Source organism: Antrostomus carolinensis, unplaced genomic scaffold (genome assembly GCF_000700745.2).
Source record: "Antrostomus carolinensis isolate BGI_N321 unplaced genomic scaffold, ASM70074v2 scaffold11476, whole genome shotgun sequence".
Taxonomy (NCBI): domain Eukaryota; kingdom Metazoa; phylum Chordata; class Aves; order Caprimulgiformes; family Caprimulgidae; genus Antrostomus; species Antrostomus carolinensis.
In genome coordinates this window covers 1-26,345 of record NW_010323978.1, presented here as the reverse complement: position 1 = coordinate 26,345, position 26,345 = coordinate 1, and the positions used below count along the sequence as shown (strand labels likewise).

Genomic DNA, 26,345 nt, shown 5'->3' with positions numbered 1-26,345 from the left:
TTCTTCCCCCTCTGCAGCAGGCTTTCTCATCCCTCTGTGTAGGGGCACTAGAAGGACAATTATTTTGTAAATGGTTGTGCTTAACTGCTGAATTCTGGCTTTAGTTCATTGGGCCTGTGGATTTTTGTTCCTCCCTGTTCCTGCAAAATAAGGTAAGAATCTCTGTTTGTATGATAAAATAGTCATGGATTTTCTTCATTGCTGTAAGAAGGATCCTTCTAAAAATCTCACTGGAGTCTTAATTTTGAAGAGATCTTTGTGGTAAGGCCGTTCATTGTGTAAATTGTGGGACTGATCAAATGTTTGAAGCAAACCGAGGAACTGCAATAGAAAACAGGTTTCTTTGGCATTGATAGCAGGATAGTTACATTTTCAGGGGTTACTCTGCAGTCAAACTGCTGTGCTGGGGAGAAACCAAGATAGAAAACTCAGGTAACTGGCCCTTTCTTGTTCAATGATGACTGTAAAATTACTTTAATAAATCACCTTTCAGTCAGAGATGATTCTGCAGCAAGTAATATTTTGATTTCTGGCACTGTTAGGCATACTGTGACCATGTTAGAGCTTAAAAACATGTTTAAAGTCAATTGTTGAACTCTTTAAGATGAGGAAGATTCCTGTTTGTAAATTGTAAAGGATACAAGATGCATCTTTGCTGATAAGGGAATTAAAATTAACCTGATAACCTATGTAGGTGTGCGAGTGAGCTTTGTAGGAGTGGATGGCAGATAGTGCCTAATAACCTGTGTTGGCGAGGGGCCTATGAAAGAGGCTGTAGGAACTCAGTAGATTTCTAAAATGGTTAGCTACCATGGCTTCTGGGGTAAGCATGACCTGTGTGCACACACATGATGTTATATTTAGCAAATTCTGACGTGCTTTAGGGAATTTTGTTTTGTCCAAGTACTGCCAATGAAGACATTTAACAGTGTAGGTAGGTAAGGCAACGTTTCTGCCCTCAAGGACTTTTCCATCCAAAATGAAAATCTGTAATGCTAATACACAAGCACAAGAAAACTGCACAGAGACAAAAATAGCTTTTTTTTTTTTTTCTTAATTTCTGTTCAGTGTTAAAAGATGTGTAGCCCCTGAAAAAAGAGGTCAGCTTGGCTGGGTGAGCACTGGCTTTTTAGACTGTGTGGACTTTGGGGGCGATAGGAGGTGGAACAAAGAAAGGTGAGGTGGAATTCATTGCATCTTCTACGCTTGGAATAGTTCATAGGTACGTGTTTAAAAGGAGTTGGTGTAGGTGCTAAAGATGGAGACAAAGGCAGGGTTTGTTGGTGTGGTGCTAGGTGGCTGGTAGAGGAATCCCATTGTCTTTTAGTTGGCTTGTCCAGTAATTTGGGAGGGTGGCTGTAGGAGGAGGAAGCAGAGCAGCCACAGGAGCAAGGGGCAGGTGCTGGGTGTCAGGATGCTGTTTTAACTGTAGAATGACTGTTCTGAAGTTGTTGTTTGCATCCCTAAAAGAGAAACAGTCGCTTCAAGTGGTAGTTGTCTGACCTGCAGGTTTTGGATATGAAGAAAAGTTAATTTAAACTGAAACTGGCCAGTGTTCTTCCTGTTTTTCCACGCCTTTGTAAACTGACTCTTTCGTATGGGACCCTGTACTGTCTAATTGCCAAACAGCATCACCAATTCAGTTGTGAGAATTTGATTTAGCTCTTTCTTGGTTGTACTTCTGTAGAAGATTTTGGTAGTAGGACTCCAGCGATTGTTCTGTATCTTGGTGTGTTGAAGTAAATGTTTCGGGTGGGTTTATAAGACTAGCTGCTTTTTTCAGTATGAACAGTAATTGTGTTTGAGTTTTGCAATGTTTTTAATTGTTAAAAGCAAAAAAAGGTGAGGTGGTTATGTCAGTCTGATCGGAACCGGCTCAGGAGCTGCTGATTGCCTTGCGAGGACCTCCCTTTGCCAGTTGTCAGAGGAGACTTTTCAGAAATAAGCAGTGACATTAAAATTGTCTTCTGGGCCTAAAGGACCAGCAGCTGAAAGGATAAACTATCACTGTGGAGAGCAGAGGGATCTAACAGATACCTGACTTTGCCTTTGAGCCTGAGCGCAGTTAGCAGTTCCACGGCAGGCTGGTGGTGGCTTAGTCACGCCGAACGGTTGGGCTGGCTGCTGTGAAATGAAGCAGTGGTAGCCATCTTACACAGGCCACTCCAGGAGGCGTGGAGCCTGGAAGAAGCTATTTCTTCAGGGCAAACAGAAGTTTGGAATCATTGGAGATCCTTTTCTTACAGAGCAGAGCCATCAGTTTAAAACATTTAGCTTGGTAAAGAGGCTGAGGGGCAGAGGATTTGTAGTATAATATTAAAAAGCTGTAAAACAGTCGTAAGATTTTAAGAGTAGCAGATGTCAGCTACCTACTGCTCCCGAAAAACAGGAGGCAGAGAAGCATCCTTTAATGATGGTGGAAGGGGTGGCAGCATAGTTGTCTTCCTCATTGTACACGGGGCAGATTTTCAAGGCTGAGTGTGCCTCTGTATTTGCCGCCTTGCAGAAGGTGCTGGGTTAGGTTAAGCTTCTGGCGAGGGCTGTGAGTGTCAACAAACAGCTGCTGACGGGTTCCCATCACCAAAGCAGGGGCTTTCGCTGGGTGGGCCCCGTCGCTCCACGGAGAGCATCGCACGCTGCCGTGCTGCGCCTCTCGCCAGCGCTGGGTCATAAACGTCTCGATACAGTGGAGATGGGTAGAGAGCTGCCTCACAGTTCTTTAACAGGGATCAGTTGCCAAGGTAACGCAAAGCATGGGGAGGGCTGACAAAGCAAAACGATTAAATACTCCTTATCGGCACCAGAAGCAGGACAGCCCAACTGCTGATTGCAGGACAAATGGGGGGGATCAAGGAGGTCTGTTTCTAAAACAGCTTTTCCTGTGTCAGTTGTTTATACTCCCTGAACAGTTACTGGTGAGAGATGTCAGTGTTTAACTGTTGCAGGTTGGGGTTTTTTGGCCATTGTTCAGCACAGTTCTTCCATAATGCTCCACAAGTTTCACTAAGAGCAAAGACCGCATAATATCTAGCTGTGAAGCATGTAGAGAGGAGTCACATGTTTGAGTGCTGATGCTTGTGAAAATCTGTATTTCTTCCTCTAGACACTGATTCAGCAGCTTGAGATAGCAAAAATGGAATTTTCACAATTAAGATCTGTAGTATTGCTTTTCAGAGACTGCTGGCAATAAAGCAGCCCAGAACATTCTGTTGCTCACTTAGAATCATGGAAAACTCCATCTTTTGAAGGAGGCGAGATGAGATGTGGAAGACAGAAGAGATTTTCCATTGTTTAAATATCCTGTTATTGGACTTGAAAATAGTTCAGCGGTGTTACAGCATTTTTGGAGTGTAACTGTTTCACTCAGCAGTGTTCTGTGGAGCATATTATGGAGTGATGTGCCAGCCCTGTGTTTCTGCAATAGGGGATGTTAGTTCTTTTGTTTGTTTAAATTAGTTACTTTTTAACTTTCTATAGCTTTAAAATCAGTGTGGTTAATGTGCTTCAGACCGAGTTCAGAATTCTTCAGTTCAAAATTCTTTCTAAATGGAAACAAGGAGAGAGCAGAGGGGAGGAAGAGGAGGAACTTACTACATATGTGTATTCTTCAGAACTGACTAATTTCTTTTTTCCTTCTGTACAGTTGAAGAGGCAAAATGGACTTCTCCAAGCTACCCAAAATCCGCGATGAGGACAGAGAGGCTTTTGTTGGCTATGTCCATGGAGTCTCGGGACCTGGTAGGTATTATTTTGTAAAGGAAATAATAGATTCTGTTTCATCTAGTGTCTTGTTAATCTTGTTAACTTGGAAGTGAAGTGGAGAAGTATAGTAGAGCTCTGGGTGGAGCTTTTTATCTCTTTTTTTTTTTTTTTCCCCCCCCCCCCCAGGAAGGGAAGGCTTTTTAAGAAGGATCACTTAGTCTGATAAAATATTTGAAAATATACTAACAAGATGTTACCGCTAATTAATCTTATTTAGAGATGTAATGAGCAGAAGCAGGCTGATGGATAATAATAATGAAAAAAAAAAAGGTATTAAACTTTCTGGATGAGATAAAGCCACTTGGTCAGAAATCTGCAGGCACAGTGTATTAAGTTTCTCTCGAAGGCTGTGAGATGCATGGTCCATTCTCACTGAAATGCATTTTGACCCTGTTCTCTCTGGAATACTCTGTCCCCTGCCAGTGTCAGGTTGTTCTGTGTTACTGCACTGTGGGCTGCAGGGAGCTGCAAGGGTCAGGGAAGGTGGCCCAGTGTGGTGGTAGTGCATCTGGGAGGAGGAGTGCTCTTCCTCCTTCTTCATCAGCTTAAGTAGTTTATTTAGGCTCTGATGGTACCAGCTTTTGATTACATGCAGACTCTACCTGCTTTTCTGCTCCCTCCTGCATTCTCTTCAAGAGATGAAGGAAGGAATTGGCGTGTGAGAACAGAAGAATACCATCTGTTTTTGTTAATGCAGCTTATTTGATGAATAAGAAAATCCCTTGACTTGCGTCCACCTAAATAAACGCTTGTTCTGTAACTGCCAGTTCCTTAACTGCAGAAGTGATGCTTAAAAATAATTGTAAACTGATACAGCTTTCTTTCCCAAGAAGTGGAAAATGTATTTTTTGGTGTAAATACATGAACGCCATGTGCAAGATTGATATTATGACATAAAAGACATGATAAATTTTGTCCTAAAGCAACTAAGCCTCTTGTATGACCTGCTGAAATCTAACTCAAAGCAGTAGATTGCAGGCCTTACACGTGCTGTAAAACAGTCTTCATCTTTTCAAGGTTAATTTAAGTGCCCTAAGATAGACATCACTTTTCTACAAAATAAAACATCAAAATAGTATTTCCTTAAAAGCTTTGTAGGCATCTGCCACTCTAGATACAAGGGTCTGTACTGCCTTTAGCAGGCCCCTTGGCTTGATCTATACATGGACATAGTTTGTTATGTTAACGTCCAGATGCTACCAAGGTAAACAGGAGTTTGAGTGACTTGAAAGTTCTGGTCCCCAGCCACAGGCTTATGTAACTACCAGGTATCAGGTGAGCTTTTGCCTTTTTAATGTACATTTTTAATTTAGTCACATGGGAGAAGTAGGTATGTAACACGTCTGTCAAATTTCACCACGTCTCTGAAACCCTAAGCGCTTGCCATCTGTCAAGATAGATAAGAGAAATTGTGGCGTGAATTGTCTGTGAACTACTGTGTTCTGATAGCGTCCCCTCGTTGAGCATAAGGGAACGGTGTGAGAAGTATAGGGAAACTTTTTCTTTTGGCTTTTAATAGAAATGTCAGAATTTGTGACATTTGACACAGTCATCCCTTTTGTGAAATCAAGAATGTGCTTCTGATTTGGGGGGAATACCAGACTTGCCTTGTGCAGTCCTTACTAACTTCTGATGAGTAAATCTTCTGAGCTACAAGAAAAATGCTCACCTGTGTGCCTGTCTTCTTTCCACAGTGGTCACGGCGTGCAACATGGCAGGTGCTGCTATGTACGAGCTGGTACGAGTAGGCCACAGTGAACTGGTGGGGGAGATTATCCGACTGGAAGGTGACTTGGCAACTGTCCAGGTGTACGAAGAAACTTGTATCCTTTGCAGTGATCCCTCTGGGCCTGCCAGGCTGCACAGTCAGGAACACCCTGGTGATTAGGGTCCAGAAGATGAACAAAGCTGACTGGGACCAGCTCTTGGTACTTCTGATGCTGGCAGGCAGCAACATCTGCTTTGCACATCTCTTGTAAATTCTGATGGTTTTGAGGTAAATCTTATCTTGCTTGGCTGTGTACCAAGGAGAACTCTTTGGTTTTTATGTGGAAATAAAATGAGGAGTATCTTAGAATTTAATTTCATTTTAATTTAAGTATTACAACTCCTTGTTAAGGAAGTTGTTTGACAAAGTTCAGCCATAAATGGCAAAACTATCAAGCATTATTTGTTGCTTTTTTTTCTTTGCATCTAAAAACTATGTTTGTATAATGCTTAAATAGGAAACATAAAGTGAGCAGGATGCCCTCTTCTGAGCAGAGTATTTTGCCAGATGTAATAGATTACATTTTTCCTTCTGCAGTATGCTTGCAGAATCTTGGTCCAGCTAGGACACAACTTGTATTCTAAAATCTAGTTAACTTAAAATGTATTTTCTATTACACATATATGAGAGAACGTCAGAAAAGAAGTCATAAAACTTAAAGCCAGGCCTCCGATCTGAAGCTTTTCTTTTTTAATGACTAGTCTTTTTCCTTGATCTTCTGAGATGTCTTCAGTAAGCTAAATAAGGGAAAAGACAAGACATCATCATCTCTATGGCTGCATCTGAAGGTTTTCCTGAAATGCGAACATAATTTTTCTGCTCTTGGCTCCCTGCCGTGCTGATTTCTACTGCTGTCTTTTTCCTCTCATTTGTCTTCAATCTTTTTTTATTTTACTTTCCATCTATTAAGAGCCTGACTTAGCAAAGCAGCTGGTGGAACATAGCTGGGGTCAATTTGGCACACAAAAAGCAGTACTATGTTCAGTGTTTTTTCCAACAACTTAACTGCGGGAAAGTGAGAAAACGATCGGCTTTTTTTTTTTTTTTCTTTTCCCCCCTCATTCTTTTAAACTTAAGAGTTGGCTCTATGTGTCTAGCAGAGGCTAGGAAAAAGCCTGTGCTGGCTCCCAAAGCTTTGTTCTGAGGAGCTGGATGGCGAACTGATGACTAGCTCTTGTCTGTACCTAATAATTTGTCATTTTAGATGGCATCATCATTGTAATATCTAGTAGCCTTCCATCAGTAAGTGGAACAAGTCTGAGTGTAGTTTACTCTTAAGTTCCTGATGAGTTCCTGTCATAGGGCTCTTGGAAGTCAACTTGTGTTTATTCTCTTGAGTCTTGCGTAGGGTTTTGCGGATTTCTTTTGTATTCTGGCAGGACCTTTTGCCAAACTGTTGTCCCTTTGCAGAGAAGTCCATTGTGCATCTTTGGAGCTTAGGTAGTGCATAGACTAGACAACTTGATAACGGAGAGGGAGGAAATAATGCTGGTCTTGGACAAACTCCCTTTAAAATTAGGCTGCTGTCAAAAAGGCTGTGCAAGGCTCAAGGCCAAAACAGTTGTGCTCTAACAAATTATGAAGTGAAAAATTACATATTTCATAACATTGTCTGACTTAATCAAACCTGTTTTGTAGGTTTGGAGGTTTAAGAAATGCCTGATGATTTGTCATCCTGTGCTCCAGTAAACTCATCCATATAGTTGAGTTGAACTAATGATCACAAAGCAGAATATTTACCCTTACTTTGCCTCTCTGGAGGATGAGTAGTAACTTTGTTGCTTTAGCAATTTCAGCTTGAGTTTAGTATAAAGCCTGCATGCTCCTCAAATGATGACGCGTAATATAGTAATAAAAGTATTACCTTTAAGTTGGTTCAAGAGTTTGATGATGTGAATGTGATGCCTTCTGCCCTGTTTCTTTCCCCTTCTCTGGATGAACTTTTCCTCAGCAAATCTTTAGCTGGTGTCTCTGTAGGAGATCCTGTCCTCCGTACTGGCAAACCTCTGTCAGTGGAACTGGGGCCTGGCATTATGGGAGCTATTTTTGATGGTATCCAGAGGCCTCTCTCGGACATCAGCGCTCTGACCAAAAGTATCTATATCCCTAGAGGTGTCAACGTGTCAGCTTTAAGCCGAGATATCAAATGGGACTTCACGCCTTCCAAAAATTTGCGGGTAGGTTCTGACAAGCCTGTCTTCCCCTCTTGCTCCTCTACCCCCAGAGCTTAGGGCTGGAGCAGAGTGCCAAGGCTGTGACTGCTGGGAGTTATGGTTAATGCTGTACTTAAATTTGCAAAAAGGGGTGCTAGGAAGTGGTGGTGATGTATGTGACTGGGTGGGGGTCACCAAAACTTGCTGGATGTGACTTACTGTGTGTTGCTGCTGCATATGAGAAACTTGCAAAGTTTTAGTGCATTTGCAAAACCCTGAAGAAGCTGGTGGAATTGCACTAAGCGTTAGCAGGAGCAGGCGTTACCTGAGCAAAACGAATAACTGCAGCACACATTTGTGAAAGGTGAAGAGCTGGAAAATGTCGTGGTTTTAGCCCTTGGCAGCATCTGTTTTCCAACCCTGCAGGTTAGCATATGCTATCCTTTCTCTACCTAACACATTAAACTGAGAGGTACAGAAGAAGTGAGGAAAATTCCTTGCATCAGTCAGTAATTGCTGCTGTCAGAGCCTTGAAAGGCACCTGAACCCAGATAGTGTTGGTAGCAATGTGCTGTTAGTGTAGTGAGTTATGTAAATGGGCTACTGTGCTGTAACAACGCATCTATAAAGGGAGTAATTGCAGTGTGAGACTCAATAGTTGTTTTATGTGGTTCTTTGTCAAGGTTCTTTTTTAAAACTGGAGTTCTCACTTATGACTAATAGACCTGTTCTGATTTTAGGTTGGCAGCCACATCACTGGTGGAGATATTTATGGTGTGGTGAATGAAAACTCCCTAATCAAACACAAAATCATGCTACCCCCACGGAACAGGGGCACAGTTACATACATTGCTCCTCCAGGAAACTATGACACTTCAGTAAGTCTCCCAGACAGCAGTTGCTGGTATATCCATACCTCTTTCATAAGGTTGATGTACTCTTTCTGTTCTGCCTGGTGCCAACTAGAAAGTGTTTCATGTAACAAGATGTCTGAGTTAATGATCACTTTTGCTACCCTGCCTGCAGGGATTGCGTGGTGACCTTGTGTGGTTACTTTATGTGTATTTGCCTTCCCAATGGCACTTCAGTGTGCCGTGTTCACTGACCTCTGTGGGGATCTCCAGTGTCTTATGAATATGTAAAATTCAGTTGCTCTTCAAAAGCATATTTTGAGTTGAAGCTTCATCTTGCACATTTTTTCCCCAGTAGCATTGTAAATATGGGAAAGAGCCTTCCCTCTTGAGGGAATTCTAGCATGTTGAGGTTCTGAGAAATCTTTGGTGGTATCAACCACCCACCTGTGCAGAGCAGTTGAGATGAGAATTTGCGTGGAAAGAGCCTTCCCTCTTGAGGGAATTCTAGCGTGTTGAGGTTCTGAGAAATCTTTGGTGGTAACAACCCAGCTGTGCAGAGCAGTTGAGATGAGAATTTGCATACTGGTGTAGCGTGCAGCTCTTTGCTTACTTCAGGTGTCTGGTGTGTCTGTCAGGATGTTGTCTTAGAGCTGGAGTTTGAAGGTGTGAAGGAGAAGTTCACCATGGTCCAGGTCTGGCCTGTACGTCAAGTCCGTCCTGTTACTGAGAAGTTACCAGCCAATCATCCTTTATTAACTGGCCAACGGGTCCTGGATGCCCTTTTCCCGTAAGTACTCTCTTTTATTTTCTAGTATGTAAGAAATCTCTCTTTTGGGGAGGAAGTGAGGTGAGGAGGCATTAAATTTTTTTTTTAAGAGCAATCAGACCCCAAGTTCTCACTATGTATCACAGCATAACCTCAAAAAATACTTAGCTGAATTCCTCCTATTTCTGTATTTGACAGGAGAACCTACTAGTTGAAAAGAGAAAAGTTTAACAAGATAGTTCTAGTGCATTAATCTAGAAAAGAATGGACAAGCATAAACTTAGCATAATCATGCCAAATCTACAGAAAGGCTGGAACTTTCAAGCTTGAAATCTCCATTTGAACACATAAATGGGATCTTTCCCTGGTCTTGAGGATGTGTAGTTCCCAATGATGTTGGGGTCACCACTTATGAAAAATCTTGCACTTAACTGTAACACAAAATGCTGATTTAAGCAGCTGACTTTCCAGACACTAAATTCAGTCATTTTGGTCCTAAAATACTGTGCTACTTATTCTTATAATGCACAGTTAAGTACAGTTATTCTTTTCTTAGCACTTGCATTCCATCAGTACTTCCAGCTGTGAAAATGGCTGTATTTCAAGCCTGAACGTCTAGCTGTTGTACCAGCATAACTCACAGAATGGTAGGGGTTGGAAGGGACCTCAGGAGATCATCTAGTCTGCCCCCCTGCCAAAGCAGGTTCCTTACAGCAGGTAACTCATGTACTTCAAGGTCAGTAGAAGAAACGGGCAGTTTATTCCCTCAGTCTTTCAGTTTAGTGAAAAACCTCTGTGCTTCTCACCCAGAACACTGAACGTGACTCCTGTTGCTCTGCTTTTAATTAGGGGGTTTTACTGCAAAACATGTTCTAAGATGGGAGGGAGCTGGTTTTGAGTTCCTTGCAAATCAGAGTCCTTTTTTTCTTTACTCAGGTGTGTACAAGGGGGTACTACAGCGATTCCCGGGGCATTCGGTTGTGGGAAGACTGTGATCTCGCAGTCTCTCTCAAAATACTCCAACAGTGATGTCATCATTTATGTAGGCTGTGGAGAACGAGGAAATGAAATGTCTGAAGTACTGAGAGATTTCCCTGAGGTTAGTATGGAGAATTCATGGAGAGTAAACCTTCTTGCGAAGACTTGCTATTGTAACTGAATAAAATTCCATATTGGTAAAGTGACTTGAAATTATCTTCTTGCCTCCCCACTGTAAGTTGTGGTTGTAGTAGCAAAAATCCCTTTTGACTCATTCAGCAATGATTTCCGTGGCCCCTCAGCACACATCTGGACTAGCTTTTGTGTGTACCTTCTAACTTGTTTAAAATAAAACCAAAATGAAGGGTGTAATTTAGCACAGTAACGAGCACCTTACCTTTCACTGGTAATTACAACTTTCAAACTTAACCTTGCACAGCAAATGCAGCACCTGTGTTTACAGGGTGCAGGGTGGTAATACAAACAGTGACCAGATATTCATTTGACTTGTAAGAATTTGGAATACCTTCGGAAGGAAGTAAAAAAACCAACCAAACAAAAAAAAAAAGGGGAACAGGTTTACAAATCCTTCTACCTGTTGTTGCATGTTAGTGAATTAGTTGTGACACAGTCTTCTGTAATATATGGGAAAGAAGCCATAACAGTCTGAGGTATTAGGCTGAAGCTCCACTGTCAAAAATAAAGGGTAAAAGGCTTGGGCATATTGATTGGTTACAAGATGAGAATGTCAAGCTGAGGTGGCCATGAAAAAGGTAAATCCCAGGATATTCATAAGTGGAATTCTACATAAATGTCAGGACATACATTCTGTTGTTCATGTGCTTGTGAGGCTTAACCTGGGTTGTATGTGTGGTTTTATGTCCAGTTGTCAAAGATGAACTTGGATTGGTGTAGATGGGGAAAGAAAGCTTTCTGATTTCTAACGGATTTATGACAGGAGGCTCAGATTTTTAGCTCTTCTAGCCTAGTAGGCTGAGAGAGGATGATGTAGAATCACAGAATGGTTTGGGTTGGAAGGGACCTTAAAGCTCATCTAGTTCCAACCCCCCTGCCATCAGCAGGGACACCTTCCACTAGACCAGGTTGCTCAAAGCCTTGTCCAACCTGGCCTTGAACGCTTCCAGGGAGTTTCTGTACTCTGTACTTCTGGTACAGTGGATTTGTCATCAGTCATTTGAATGAGATCACTGGGGATTTGCCCATTGCAGAAGATGAGATGATGCTGAAGCATGTACATTGAAGAGTTAAGCTGTGTGCAATTTGGAAGGCAAACCAGCATAGCATCCTGAAATCTTGAATCTGGTTTCTGCCCTTGGTAGTGTAGCTGTGAGGAGAGTATACTGATACAAGAAATAATACAAGAAGTAAAAAAACCAAAAAATAACCAAAAACCTTGCTACTGTCACTTTTTTTTTTCCCCTTTTCTTGCATTATAGTTAACAATGGAAGTTGATGGCAAGGTAGAAAGCATCATGAAGAGAACAGCTCTCGTAGCAAACACCTCCAACATGCCTGTGGCTGCCAGAGAAGCCTCTATCTATACTGGTAAGATTTACAGGAAGCTGGAAAAGCCTGTGTGCTCTAGGATGCCATCATGCTCTAGGATTTTCAGTTCCTGAGATGGTCAGTATCAAGAAACCTGCTGAGTTTTGGAAGTCAACCATTTCAGACCTGGCCTGCATGAAGTATCTTAATTTAATTTGGCTTGCTTGTATATAATTATGATTTCTGAATATTGAGTAAAGTTTTCTTATAAGGTGAACTTGCTGCACCAGCTCTCATGTAATTAATTATTTTAATTCTCCATGTGTTAATTATCTACACTTTTGTTTGCTTTTTACTGACAAGTACAGCCAGTTAATGGGCAGGAATAGTAGTCTCTGAGTTGGCATGCTAGTCCTTTGCAGCCTCTTAGAGGTTTTTTTTTTTACATTCTTTTTTATGAGAAGTTGTGAGATAATTAAGATACAACAGTGGGAAAAGGTCATGTTTTATTCTGGTAGTTTGAAAGGGAAGGAGACGTTTTACATTAAGAGGCTTTGTTCATGGTTTCAGTGAGGCAAAGATTAACATCAGTGACATTGCTGTGTCTCTTCAAAGAAATACATGAGAGTGCAAGATGAGCAAGAGTGTTTCATAAGCAAAAATGGGGAGAATGAGAAGAAATAAACAAAAAAATGACAGCAAGGATGTGATCTAGTGGGAAGAAAGAATAATTTTCCATGTCTATTTCCATCAAAATGCAAATTTAAATTTTTTGCTTACTTGCATCTTGGTGACAACATACAAGCACAGAATTCCTGTCTGAACTGTGTCCTGCAGCGCTGTTGTCTTTATTCTAGGCATCACCCTGTCTGAGTATTTCCGGGACATGGGCTACCATGTCAGTATGATGGCAGACTCCACTTCCCGATGGGCTGAGGCCCTCAGAGAAATTTCAGGGCGACTGGCTGAAATGCCAGCTGGTGAGTAGTCTTTTCTCAGTCTAGTCTTGTGGATGCATCCTTCAAACTCTGAGCCTTTGACTCATTTTCTGTGTGTTGGTGTTTGCAGACAGTGGTTATCCAGCCTACCTTGGTGCCCGTCTAGCCTCTTTCTATGAGCGAGCTGGCAGAGTGAAGTGTCTGGGAAATCCTGAAAGGGAAGGCAGTGTCAGCATTGTTGGAGCGTGAGTGTTGCATTTTTTTTGCTTTGCATTGGCTGCAGTTCTTTCTCTGTGTTTTTGTATGTCAAAGTACCTATTTTTCAGACAAAAAGTTCTTGTTGTTCTGTGCGGCTGCAGGGTATGGAGATATTTAGTTTCTGTTCACCCAGAACTGCTGCTAAATTGTGTGCAGGGACAGAAAGAATGAATGTGGACAGGTCGTCCTGTGACATGTGGAATCGCAGTCACTTGCAGCAGTTGGAGCAAATGGCTCAGGGAAGAATGTTGTTAGAGCTGTCACTGAAGAGCATGTCAAACCATTCTCAGAGCAGGAAAGAAGGGGCAGTTAAAGCAGCAGTGTGTGCACTTGGGAGTGTAATGAATTGCAGTTCTCTCGCTTAAATAGAGTAGAATTACATGGAGCAGCGTATCTCAAGCTGTGATAGGCTGTGAAAAGCATGTGGTCCCCAGACATTCTTCTAGGCTATATAGATTTGTATATCATACTGTGGGCAAAATGCATTTCCCACCCACACATTTTCAGGAGGGCCTCTGGCATCTGCAAGAACACCTAGAGTCCATTCTTTGCTCTGCTTAGTTCTGCTGTCCACAATATATACACCAATGCATCGTGCTTTTGAGGTTGGAAAAGTTTTAAATTGTTTTTTTTTTTTTTTAGGAATGCATATATTAGGGTGTCAAGCCCAAATTAAGTTGATGTGGTTATTGTATTGGTGAATATCTGAAATAATTTCAGATTGGGATATTGTTTTCTGGAAAATAATCATGACACTGTGTTTTACAGCGTCCTCTCGGCACACTTGCTGAATCTGTTCCGATTTAGATAGGTTTGATCATCCAAGCTGGAGTTACTACCTGGAGCTGAAGTGACTGAAATCGTACCTTGATACTGTCAATCAGTCACGGATATAACTATTTTTCAGTCCCTGATATAACTATATTTCAAGGTATACTTGATATTACACCTGTGTGGGTATGCATCCAGCACTTTCTGCTGCGGAAGCTTGCAGTCTGTTACTTACTTGAGATCATGTTGACTGTTCTGATTTCTGTGATCACAGAGCTGTGCAGTCATACATTCATTCGGTGCTTCAGTTCAAACCGTGAAAGCAATTCTGGTAACTTTTCCTTATCTCTTCCTGCTCAGTGTCTCTCCCCCAGGTGGTGACTTCTCTGACCCTGTCACATCTGCTACACTGGGCATTGTTCAGGTACGTCCCGCGATGTTGCAACTCTTCTGTCCACTTCATTATACTTGAAGTGATTGTGCTTTACTGCATTTGTGCCAGTCACTGAGGTGCAAGAGCCATGATTTGACACAGGCAGCTTTGTAGGGCGCTTCGGAAAATGTTCTAATGGTGTAAGAGGCAACCTTATGAGATGGTCTCTGAACTGATGTATTTGAGATCCCTCTGGAAGAGGGAGCGAAGGTAGCAATTCATTCCAATGCCGACTGCTCAGGAATATCTGTGTGCTTCCTGGTTGCTGCCCATTTTGTTGCACTTCAAGCTGCTCTTGGCTGAAATGGAAAGTGAACCACTTTTAACAGGTGCATTGAAACCACAAAAAAATCCTCAGAGCAGCCAACTGGGAGAAGAGTATCTTGCAACTGATTGCAGCCTTGCTTTGTGAAAAGGAGTTACATCTAATAGGTCTTCACTTAATTAGAGTACAGTATTGACATGGTCTTTGTTATGGCTGGGTTCTCCCTCAGCAGGAGTCTCAAGCTGAGTAAGTCTGAGCTCAGCTTAAAAGATGCATCATTTTCTGAGAAGTGGATTTGAAAGTCACTGCTGTATTTAAACTAACATAAGGAAGGCTTTCTTTTTCTCTCTCAGGCTTTCATTTGTGATAGCCTTTGCCGTGTTGCTCAAACTTGCTTTTTCTATTGGGGTTTTTTTAATTGCCTTCAATGATTTCAGTTTGGTTTTGATTTGGAACACGGGTTGATCTTTCTGGCTTCTGACAGGTTTTCTGGGGCCTGGATAAGAAGCTGGCACAACGCAAGCACTTCCCCTCTGTCAACTGGCTGATCAGTTACAGCAAATACACGCGTGCCCTGGACGAGTACTACGACAAGCATTTTACAGAGTTTGTCCCTCTCAGGACAAAGGCCAAAGAGATCCTACAGGAGGAAGAGGACCTTGCAGAGATTGTGCAGCTTGTGGGGAAGGTGAGTAACCAGCTGTGAGGAAATGTGGCGTCAATGAGCTGTCCTCCATGTCCTTACTGCTAGCACAGGCTTTTGACCATGTCCTAGACCAGACTTGTTGGACTGTGCAAAAAAGGCAAACGGTCACTGGGAGTTGTCAGGCTCTCCTGCCTCTGACTGTGCTTTATTCCAACTTTCTTACATGTTGTTTGACTTGTAATGACAATTACTTCTTTAGATTTGATAAACCTTGGCTTGATGCTGTTTTTCTTGTGTAAATTAGATTGCAGGACATCTAATGCTGGAGTTAAGAAACAGCCACTTGCATCAGTGTTCTAGTCTTGCTGAAATGCCCTTTGCTGCAACTTAGAACAGTACTCTATTGGAAGTAATCCTTGTAAGATGGAGGATGCAAACTGATTTTTACTGTTGAAGTAATCTGAAGGGTTACAATTGATTAGAAACCCTGTTGCCAGCTGCAGAGCAGAGGTGTTGGCATTTACAAACTGCCCTGTGGAAACAGAAGGGGTATCTGCTTTTTCTAAAAAGTAGTGATTACCTAGTTTCTCTGTGGAAACCTATGACATGACATGGCTCCATTTTACAGGCGTTCTTTAATGTCCTTCATTCACTTCACTGTTTTGGAGACAAAGCTGAACTTGGACAGGAGAGTTTCCCTTGAGAGCTCTCAGAAGGGACCCAGTGAAAACTCTGTGTTTCAGCTTAGCGCTGTAATATAGTAACTGCCAGGTGCCTGGCACATGCTTGCAATGACAGTTTAATCCCATGGTGTTCGGGTGAGCTATACTGATTTACAAGGTGGTAGCAGTGTGTGGTAACATGCAGTAACTACAATTATCTGGAGGAAGTTTGCTCCTGGTCCTCTCCCTATTCACTGATGTTCTTGCCCAATCAGGATGAGGCCTTTCACCAGATCTTAGCAGAACTCTCTTCTCTAGAAGAAGAAAAGGAAATGTGATCTTAAGGCCTTCTGCAGTTTTCTATTTACAAAACCATGTTGTAAAAGATTGGTTTACAGAGCAGGGTAGAATCAGTTCCTTGGTGTGGAAGGGATAAGCCTGTGCTTGTAACTAGGCATTATTCCCACAATAAAAATACTGGAACTGGTGATCTTGTTCTCAAAGATGTTATCTCTAAGAGTGTCTTCCAATCTGGGCCTGGCTAACAACTGCAACAAACCTTTGGAAAGGGGGAATTGTGGAAAAACAATCAGATTTTTTTTGTTGTTGTTTGAACTCTGAATTCTGTTAGTCTCCTTGTGAAAGAAGGTCCAAATTTCCTGTCCAGAAAGCAAGCTGGGGTACTTAAAACTCAGTCTACCCTCTTTAGGAAAAGGACAGTGAAGGTAGAGAAGAGTGACCTGCGGAGCCAGCAGCAGCAGTGTGCAGCAGGGTTGTGGCTGTCCTGCAGAGAATGACAGGCATTGTCATCAGCTCCTTTTCCTTTTCCTGAATGCCAGACAGGGAAAGCCCATTGGTAGCTGTGGAGGCTAGTAACAAATCTTTAAGATTACTTACTGATCTAGCATGCTGAGTTCTAGTTTTTCTTCTATGGACATAAGGATTAAGGAAGGTAAAAATGAGTTTACCTCTTTATGTAGGAAAGAGACATGCCTCATAGATTTAGGTCAGATATTGGGAGGAAATTTTTCACCCAGAGGGTGGTGAGGCACTGGCATAGGTTGCCCAGAGAAGCTGTGGGTGCCCCATCCCTGGAGGCATTCATGGCCCTGGTTGCCCATTCAGGTTGGCAACCCTGTCCACAGGAGGGAGGTTGGAACTAGATGATCTTCAAGGTCCCTTCCAACGCAGACCATTCTGTGATTCATAGCAGAGCTGTGTGTATTTTCTGTGTCTGGTGGTTTTTCTGTTATCTTCAAGGAAACTTCATTTCCGTTGTTTATCATCAGATAGACTTAAAGTACACTCATTGACTGTTTGGCCCATCTTAATTTGGCAATCAATTAAATTACCTGTTCTATAGCAGGGAATGAGAAATACCCAAAAGACAGAATTCTGCTGGAAGCCATCTTAGGGGGTTGGGAAGAAAACAGGTGCTGAAGGATAATGGACACAGCATGTCCTCAGGGACTCGAGTACTAAACTAACAGTGTACTTTACTTTTCTAGGCTTCCTTGGCAGAAACAGATAAAATTACCTTGGAGGTTGCCAAGCTGATAAAAGATGACTTCTTGCAACAGAATGGTTATACGCCTTATGACAGGTGAGATCTGACTGGCCGCTCTGCCCTCCTGGTCCTGAGTAGGCTGGATTCAAACAGCTGTTTGATTTGGAAATGGATCCATGCAGAAATTAATTTTACTCACCATAAACAAATGGAAGAACTGTGCTTAGGCAGCCATCAAACAGTGTATTCATGTTGTCTTGCCCAAGGCATGCAGACCTTTTCTGAATGCAGTCACACCCTCTGAGTTTCTCAGGCCCTCATCTGTTGTTCAGTTAGCCAATAGTTCCTCAATAGCTTGTCCTGAGGAGGACAGGACCACTGTGTTTTCAAAGAAAACACCCAAAGTCTTCCTGTTGATTCTGGCAATGCATGGGGGACTGCAAGAATCTGCTTTCTGTTACTGTTGCATTCTTCTTAAGTACATTTGACCCATCAAAAAAAACTTTCTGGATCCTTTCCCTAGTGCAGTGCTTATTGTCCCTGTCTGCTTTGCTTCTTTCCATGCTATCCTTGTGTTTTAATGCCCTGACAAGGGGCCTTTTGTATTTCATCTCGCTCCCCAGCCCAGGTAGATGAGGAAGTCTTGAAATACTTCATTGCTAAGAATTTAGATGTACATCATTCAGTAATGGTGTGTGCCCTTGATAAGGTTACTCATACAGGTCTGCTTGTATGTGGTAGGGAAGCACATGAAGTAGCATGATGTACTGTATAAAGTATAACGAGGTACCTTCTGTGGCAGTCATCTGTCCATTAAAAAGAGGAGCTTTGTGTGTGTGGAGTGCCCTTGTCAGAGAAACACTCCCTTTCCTGTGAGCAAAGAAACTTGCAGAGCTGTCAGGTCATCCCAGGCTGCCTGGAGCAAGCCTGCTCCCGTGATGGACAGAATGGGAAGCAGGAATTCCGTTGGCTGCTCTAGTGTTTTCCCTTTCTCGTTGATATTGGCACAGATTGAAATGCAGGACTTGTACAGTGGTGGTTCCTGTTCTCTCCTGTTTAGCCCAGTGTTTGTGTGCTGCTTCAGAAACCTCACTTGGGGATGATTGTCTTAGCCTATGGTTTGCCTGTTTAAAAATGTGGGACCTATTAGAGGCGGTCCCTCACCTTTAACAGCGTGTATCAAAAATACCTGGAGTAAAGCAGGCAGCACTCTTTCTTTTAGGGGAGAACTCAGAGTTGTTGTGAAGGCAGGAGCGAAGGCCTCTCCTGTTAATGCCTGACAGATCCTTTTCTGTTCCATCAGGTTCTGCCCTTTCTATAAAACAGTGGGCATGCTTTCCAATATGATTGCATTCTATGATATGGCACGCCGTGCTGTAGAAACCACAGCCCAGAGCGACAATAAGATCACGTGGTCCATCATCCGAGAGAACATGAGCGAAATCCTCTACAGACTTACCTCCATGAAATTCAAGGTATGTTCGTAAGGAACGGGGTTGCTCTGTGTTTTGTGAATTATTTTTTTTTTCCAGTGCCTCCAAAAGGCTGTTACTCAAAGGTGGTCACCAGTTGCCTTAGATAAAGGCCTGTGAACAGAGACTTTGTGCGATCGTTTTGAATACACTTAAGAACTGGTTCTAATTCATGAGCACAGGAATGGTCAGTACAGAAATCTAGTTGGATGGTGCTGGCTGCAAAGACTTGGCAACCCCACCTTCAGTAGTCTCTTTTATGTCACATGTATTAATAGTACAAGCACCTTGCCTGTTTGTTTGGAGGTTTTTCTTACTAAATTATATAAAAAAATAAAAATTAAAACATGTTCTAAGGAAACTATTAGCAGATAAAAGGAGCCCAAAGTTTAAATCCAGGAATGTGCTAAAAAGTGAATGACAGAAATGTTGATTGAGGTATTTAAAATGGAAGTTAAGGAAAGAAATGGTAGTCTCCTGCAGTAAGTGATGCCCCCTGTGTTTGGCTTCAGGGCCTAAGGCAGGTAACCAGGAGGAGAGGAAGGGAGGAGTAGCTTCAACATGGGCTAAAGAGAAAACAAGTGGCTTGGAGACCTGCTTTGGGTAACTTCAGTAGCCGTCTTTTTAGAGTACAGTGTTGCTAAAACTCATCTGGAGCATGCTGGGGTAGCAGTTACTGGTAGGACAAGTAACCTGTGGTGCTGGCTGATGATGAAGTAGCAAAAGAATCTCCTCCGTGAAGTATGATGCTTATTCTGTTGTAACTGTTAAAAGCCAATGTTGCAAATCTTTCGAGAACAAGTACTATAAGATAAAATTACATTTAAAATTAAGTGTTGTAGCCTGCCAAGTTATTCTGTTCCTGCAGGGTACTGGCTTGTTTCTGCAGGAAGCAGATCCCTGGTATATATTCGCAAAGCATCAATAACATAACAAGGTCCTCTTGGGAACATGAGCTTCTCTCAGAGCTGGTTATATAGAGATGGGGGAAGTAATACACTTCTTACAAACCTTGGCTACCAGAAAACATCTGACATACAGCAGAGTGGTGGACAGCGTGGCTGAACAAGGGAATCCCGGGGGTGACTGTGTTAAGTGAAGCCAGCCCTCAAATACAGTAATAGTTAGGAAGGACAATTTTATTTCCTGGGGAACAGTCCAAAAGGTGTGAGAATTTAAACGTCCTGTGGTCTGTGTACTTTGGAGAGACAGTGAAGGAGTAGTTCACCCACACATGTGAGTCCTCTGTGTTTCCCAAGAGCTGCACTGACCCAGAGGAACGTAGCACGGAGGGAGAGGGGAGTGGTGAAGACACTGAACAGATTGCACAGCCCAGCGGTTAATGCTTCTTGCAGGGAAGGCCTTGCAGCCTCGGAGCAAAGCTGATTGTCAATATTTTTTGCTCTTGTCTTTCATGAAAAGTATTCTGAGAAAATGAAGCTGTACAGAGATGTTCTGCAGCTTGTTACGATTGCACAATGAGATTTTAATTGAAACCAAGCGACCTCCGAGTGATGGTCAAGTAACTCTTGCATTTATAGGGCATGCACCCCAAAAAGTACAGCATTTCTGAGTCACAAAGATCCTTACTGCATTTGGATTGGGGATGGGAGCTGGTATTAATCCTTGCAGCTCTTGAATAGCATAGCATCAACTAAAACCCTCGGTATTATTAAATCCTCTTCAAATCAGTCGCTTTTCAATACAGTAAACACTGCTCACAAAAAAAGTCTCTGTCCAGTATCGGTTCTGCCTGCTAGCTGAAGGTGGAAGGAGGATGAGATTCAAACCTTGTGGCTGTTGGTGAGACAGACAGGAGGCGGAGATGGAGCTCTAATGCCTGCTCTGCATTTAGCAAACGTTAATCCTGAGGTCAAGAAATGACGGCCCTGGCAAAGCAGGGCTTGGCTGAAGTACCCGAGGCTTTTCCTGACGGATCTGTTCGTTTGCTGTGTTGTCTTTCAGGACCCTGTCAAAGATGGGGAAACAAAAATCAAGGCGGACTATGCTCAGCTGTTTGAGGATATGCAGAATGCATTTCGAAGTCTGGAAGACTAGACTTGACCTCTGTGACCACTCCAGTTTGTCCTCTCAATTCCTCATCTCAACTCCTCTGCTTCCCTACCTTACAAGAATGATGCAACAGTACTTGAGATGATAAATAGCCCGATGTTTTCCCTATTCATCCTCGGAGAGTGTCCTTACAAAACATTCCTCTTAGTTTGTGTTTGGCATTGCTTTGTGTGTCTGAAATGGCGAGTGATGTGTGAATGGGCCTGGCTGAGTGAGGAAATGCTGTTGTACACTTCTAGGGTGGGAAAAATTTCACCTTCCCTCTCCCAGCTCTCTGGGTAACCAGTCTTTCACCTTGGGACGGAACCAGTTGAGTTGTATTGGCAGAGGAGGGGTAGATCTTGGTGCAGTCACACGGTACATTTGGAGCTGGCAGTGGTAAGGGCATTTACATCTGGCACTTTGCTAAGTGACTATCATGACGTAGAACTCCCTATTCTTGAACAGACTTTTTTGACCATGTTCTGATACAACCAAAAATTCACTGCTCTGTCCCTTCTGTAACCCTCAGCTAGTCTGTTGGTATTGAAATGTGGTAGTTATGGATCTCTCCAAGAAGGGACTAACTAGAAGATGAGCACATACAAGCAGCCAGTATACTTTTGTACACTGGTGAAATAGAGCTTTATTTTCCTACATAAGACAGATCGGACCGTTGGACTCGGCATCAGCTAAACTCAAAGCCATAGGTGCTCAGCTTCCAGCAGTTTTACCTTCTTTGCCTCCCACTCACCCCATAAAATTTCATGACACTCGGCTGCTTTAGTTTGTGAAGCTCGTGACTGCTGCCGTGTGCTGCAGGACGTGCGTAGCGAGTTACGGTGATGCCACCACGTGTGTGGACCAGGAACACGGTCATTCCTCGGTGGTGCTCTGTCTGCCTCCCAGCGCAGTGCCCAGGTCACGCTAAAGAAAGGAAGGTGTGTGCTTAACCTTCTTCCTCCACCTGTGCTCACGTGGCCCCTTGGGCAGTGGCACAGAAGGTCCCCAGTTCTCGAGCAAGAGGAATGTGTGATGTTACACTTCTGGGGGCGGGGGATGAACGGGGGGAAGGTTGAAAAGTAGAAAATTTATTTACTCCTGCCTCGTTGATTACAATGCAAGAGAAACCAGCCACTTTGGTCTTCTGTGCTCTGGAAGCACTCTGTCAGGCAGCCGAAAACTGCTGTGTCTTGGGCTTGTTTATTGTCAGAACTAGTGTGGGATGAGGAATGAGCGTAGAGCAGCCTTTCTGTCCAGCTCCAGGAGCCTGGCACTTGTACCAGTGAGAGAGAAAAACGCTGGCATCCTCTCCAGCATCAGGTGGCAGCCAGAGCTGCTTTGCCACAGAGCACTCTGTCCCCAGCTGGGTTCCAGCTGACATCTGCCACTTCGTTGCCCTCATGAAGCAGTCACCGTTGTTGATGACACCGTGGTAGTGGCGTGGCTGTGTAAGTGTTAATTCTGCACCGCAGTATTTCCACCGGCTGCCAGCTTTGAACAGGAATGACGCAAAGGGATCTCGCGCTACGGACCAAACGCTGCCGCTTCCATTATGGTATCAGCTCGCTGTTTGTCAGGGAGAGCCCAGCTGAAGCTTAAAGGGATTCACTAGTTTTGGTTCTCCCTAAAGGAGCTGCTCCTCCAGCTGATGTTCTGGTAGTGAATGGTTAAGTTTACAGCTCACTAAACTTTTGGTGTACGTTGCTTATTTTACCAATGAGCATGTGTGAATGAGTAGTCACCGTTCAAGCCCTTGCTGGATTCCTCATCGTTTGTACTGTTCACCACTGTACTATGTAGCATTTCATGCTAGAAACCAGATGCTCTTATCTCTTTAAATAGAAGATGTTCTAAACTTTACAGAAGATGTCTAAGATAATGCAGTTCTAATATTTATTGTGCTGTACCTGGCCCTGAAGTGTGACCAGTTCAAACAGTTTCATATATATTTTTGGTCTTTTGTTTTGTTTTGTTTTGTGTCTGTTTTTAGTGTTGAAATTCTGATGTTCACTGTGTCCTGCAAGTCTTCCCTCCACAACTGTGGGAGGAATGAAAAGATGGGCAGAACCCCACCACCTACTTTATCTTGTATATTTCATGATGTATGTTGCTGGAAATTTGTGTTAAAAAAAAAATTAAAAAAAAAAATGTTGAAGTCAATGAGAATAAAATGGATTTAAAGTAGGTCTTTCTGTCCCGTTTTCTTCTGTCAAACCAACCCTGTGCCACAGGGCTGTACAGAACATACTGTGCTTCCTTAAAATCTTACTTCATTTTAGAGATCTCTCTAAACTTGTCAGCAGCAATCTGGCAGCGACCTTTTACCTCAATTCTCCTATTCCAGTACAGCTTCCATCACATCCTCAAATACTACATGACAGGAAAAGTCACAATTTAGTAAATATTCTTGAGGTAGAGATTTTTAGAACTACTTTTATTGTAATACAACTCTAAGTATGAACTTGTCTCTGACTGGTAGTAGCTGCCATGCACTCTAACACAACAACTGCAATGGTTCCATTTTATGGCACTTCACTAAGCCTTAAAATATTTCCCTGCCGCGTACCTTCTGTTGTGGAATATGCCTCCTAAAGTCTCAGCTGTGGGCTTTGGACAAACTGATTTGAACTTCTAGATCAGAAGATAAGCAATGGTTAGTAATTCTTTTAAATAAGGAGTCGAGACCTTCTGTAAATAGCAATAGATAAAGTGAGAATGTACTAAAAACCTCACATTCAGGCCCATTTGTCCATATTTGACCACTGTATAACAGCTCTTTGAAGGAAGTGTTTACTATTTTTTATATATTAGAGATACAGAAAGCTTAAATAGAGCAGATGTTCAAGTAATTCCACTGCATTACAAAAAGGTGGAAGTCACAAGCCGACTCCTGGCAACCACAGACTAGCCAGCAGTTCTCTGTGGACATTCAGAAATCCATGGAGGGAAGGGATGAGTTCAGGTGTTGGCAGCCTGGAAATGATGGGCTGGCAGCGTCCTCACTTCATCCACTCGACTTTTGTGGATCTGGAAGGCTGGCGTCACCCAGCGGCCACAGGAACACTGCTCACCCCGCCAGCTGAAGGAGCCCAGCTTCGAGGTGCATTTGGGACACAGAAGCTGCAAGAAAAACACATGACCCGGTCTAAGGTGCACGCAGATGTAGGTCTATTTAAAATGTCCTTCTATGGTATGTTACGTTGTGGGAAGCAGCTCCGTCCCTTGTAACACTTCATAGAAGGGAAATGGGCTGAAAAACAGGCAAAAAAGTGGAACTGGCATGGCTGTTTAGCCCTGGGGGTAGCAAGCAGCTTCCAGTGCTGGGTGGAAGAACGAGGGTGGAAATGCAGCTGCTTGGACCTGGTGTGGTTCTGGGACACTTCTGCCAGTCTCCAGAAAGCCTCAGTCAGCCTGAGACCACAACAGCTTTTCTAAGTCCCACAAGCTATTTCTCACACTAAACCAGCAGATAAACCCCACCTAGCACCCTGGCTGGTGTTCTCAGTCCAGCAAGATCACCAGCTTGTTTCCTTATAAAAGGATATTTAACATTTAAGAACCTGTTCATAAGCTGCAAAATTCTTGCCAGAAAGGCTGGGACACCTAGGTCCTTGTGGGGGCTTCTGCATCAGGGAACAGAAACAGTTTGTTCTGCCTTTGCAAAAAAAAAATAGTAATAATAATAAAAAAATCATCCCCAAAACGAAGCACACGCTCCCCTTCACCTGTCCTTCCATTACTCCGAGCAATGCTGGCTCCATCCACTGCACGGGCTCGGTGAAGTAAGAGGTACACCTTTCACGGCTATCGCCGCAGAGCTGAGCAGAGTCCGTTACCCTCTTGTGGGCGAAGGCTGTCGGTCCGCTTCCTTCCGTGTGGGACAAAATGCTGGAGCTACGGAACAGGGCGCGCCTGCCCTCCGCAACAGAGGGGGAAAAAGGCAGTAAAACAGTTGGGTTTTCACTGGGGCAACCTACAGGCAACAGAAAATAGCTGGCCCGCAGCTGTACGCTTCTCACTTACACAGATGTATTTTTAAACAACTCCTACCTACTACAATTTTAAATCTACTCTCATATACTTGAAGAAACCTACGCCTAGGAAATAGTAGGATTATTCAATTTCACTTTAAGTAATCCATAAAAGGTAGCTAAAATATAGTAAATCCCCAAAATCTACAAGAGGTTTCTTCTGGAGAACCTGATTGTCAAAAACAAACTATGGTTTTGGTTATGTTATGTTCTGTCAAGTTATGGTTTCAGAGCAAGCAGCTTCACAGAGCCAAGCAGAATTCTGCCTGCCTACAAAACGTGGCAGGTTAGGCTACACAAGTGCTGGGCAACTTCAAGAACAAAAGTTTTGTTATTTCATAAGATGATACTTTATTTGTCTAATTTGTTGCGGCACACGCTGTGTGGAAACTTAGGGAAGAGCTCATCCCTGTCCTGACAATAATGACATGCCCATTGATTTACACAGCCTGTTTTTCCTCTTCAGTCAATTTCCAAATGACATTTAATGGAGACATTTAAAGGTTCAGTACCTGCATTTCCTGCACCTGTAGAGAACCTCCGTGTTTGGAGTCTGACATGTACTGGTTGGATCAACAGCAAAGACTTCTCGGGGCAAGTCTTGAAGTTCTGCAGAGGGGTCAGTACGAAGTTGTGAATCAGATCAACACAGCCACCATCCATTTCTGTGGGACAAGCCAGCGCCGTGCCTCTGACCCAGTGACAACATGCAAAAGCCACTTTATTCGCATTCATTTGTCCACTCACCAGTTCTGTTAGGCAAACTAAACATGACAGAGCCTCATCCCACCACACCTAAGATTGGGATTTGCTTATAGCAAGGAACTGGGATCCAGACTTCGGCGTTAGCAATGGTAAAGTAGTTGCATTTTGCTTTGTGCTCTTGAACAGAAAGTAAAGGCAGAGGAGGAGTCGCAACAGTTCTGCCAATCTTTTAGTGCACACACTAATGAAAGGGTGCTTACGAATGGGAACTGCTAAGGAGAATGACACATAAAGGGAGAGAGCACTGTCATGCTGAATATCCAACATTGAGATCTTGCAAAAAAGCTGTGCATTGTTATTATAAAATTACACATACGCATACAGGTCTGCTACAGCCAACCTTTTGCAAATTAAAGTACGGAAGTTTATCTCATACCTTGATTTCAACTTTATCTCAGCTTTGCATTTATTTATTTATTTATTCTGTTGACTTCTTTTTAAAGGATATTAAGTTTGCCTAGCCAGGTACATAAAAAAATCACAAAACATATCAAACTAGCAAAATGCACAAATGCTAAAGGTCCAGAACAGTTCCTTATGGATCTTATTTCTCAAGGACCTCTTGAAGACACTTTTTTCCCCACTGATGAGCTGCAATTCTTTAGGACCAGCAGGACGTGAAGGTCTGCCAGGCCAGCTCAAGGCTCGGATGCTTTCAGGGCAATACTCAATCACCTTTGACGGGCCTTTCCGTGTCCATGCCAGCACAGACTGCTCCCACCCTGCAGCACCCTCCCTGGGCGACAGCCCCCCCC

The 26,345-nt window shown here is 43.0% G+C and overlaps 2 protein-coding genes across 2 annotated transcripts; one reads left to right on the top strand and one right to left on the bottom strand.

Moving 5' to 3' along the window:
* Positions 1 to 53: 53 nt before the first annotated feature.
* ATP6V1A (ATPase H+ transporting V1 subunit A) lies at positions 54 to 21,513 on the top strand. Its single transcript, XM_010170774.1, has 15 exons — positions 54 to 152; positions 3,644 to 3,738; positions 5,457 to 5,585; positions 7,493 to 7,707; positions 8,424 to 8,561; positions 9,173 to 9,324; positions 10,240 to 10,402; positions 11,739 to 11,847; positions 12,645 to 12,767; positions 12,856 to 12,970; positions 14,115 to 14,178; positions 14,937 to 15,140; positions 17,269 to 17,363; positions 18,571 to 18,742; positions 20,705 to 21,513. Exons 2-15 carry the CDS (start codon positions 3,657 to 3,659, stop codon positions 20,795 to 20,797), a joined length of 1,854 nt encoding a protein of 617 aa, XP_010169076.1. The 5' UTR covers positions 54 to 152; positions 3,644 to 3,656; the 3' UTR covers positions 20,798 to 21,513.
* Positions 21,514 to 23,752: 2,239 nt separating this feature from the next.
* On the bottom strand, positions 23,753 to 25,434 carry DUSP12 (dual specificity phosphatase 12; the record flags this gene model as incomplete). Its single annotated transcript, XM_010170775.2, has 3 exons — positions 23,753 to 23,914; positions 24,520 to 24,706; positions 25,338 to 25,434. Coding segments are annotated over 3 exons (446 nt in total), but the record flags the coding sequence as incomplete, so codon positions are not given.
* Between the last annotated feature and the right edge of the window lie 911 nt (positions 25,435 to 26,345).

Coding starts and splice junctions, on each gene's coding strand:
- ATP6V1A (XM_010170774.1), top strand. CDS start 3,657: ATGGACTTCTCCAAGCTACCCAAAATCCGCGATGAGGACAGAGAGGCT. Junction 10,403..11,738: donor TACTGAGAGATTTCCCTGAG/GTTAGTATGGAG, acceptor CTTGCATTATAG/TTAACAATGGAAGTTGATGG. Junction 11,848..12,644: donor AGAAGCCTCTATCTATACTG/GTAAGATTTACA, acceptor TCTTTATTCTAG/GCATCACCCTGTCTGAGTAT.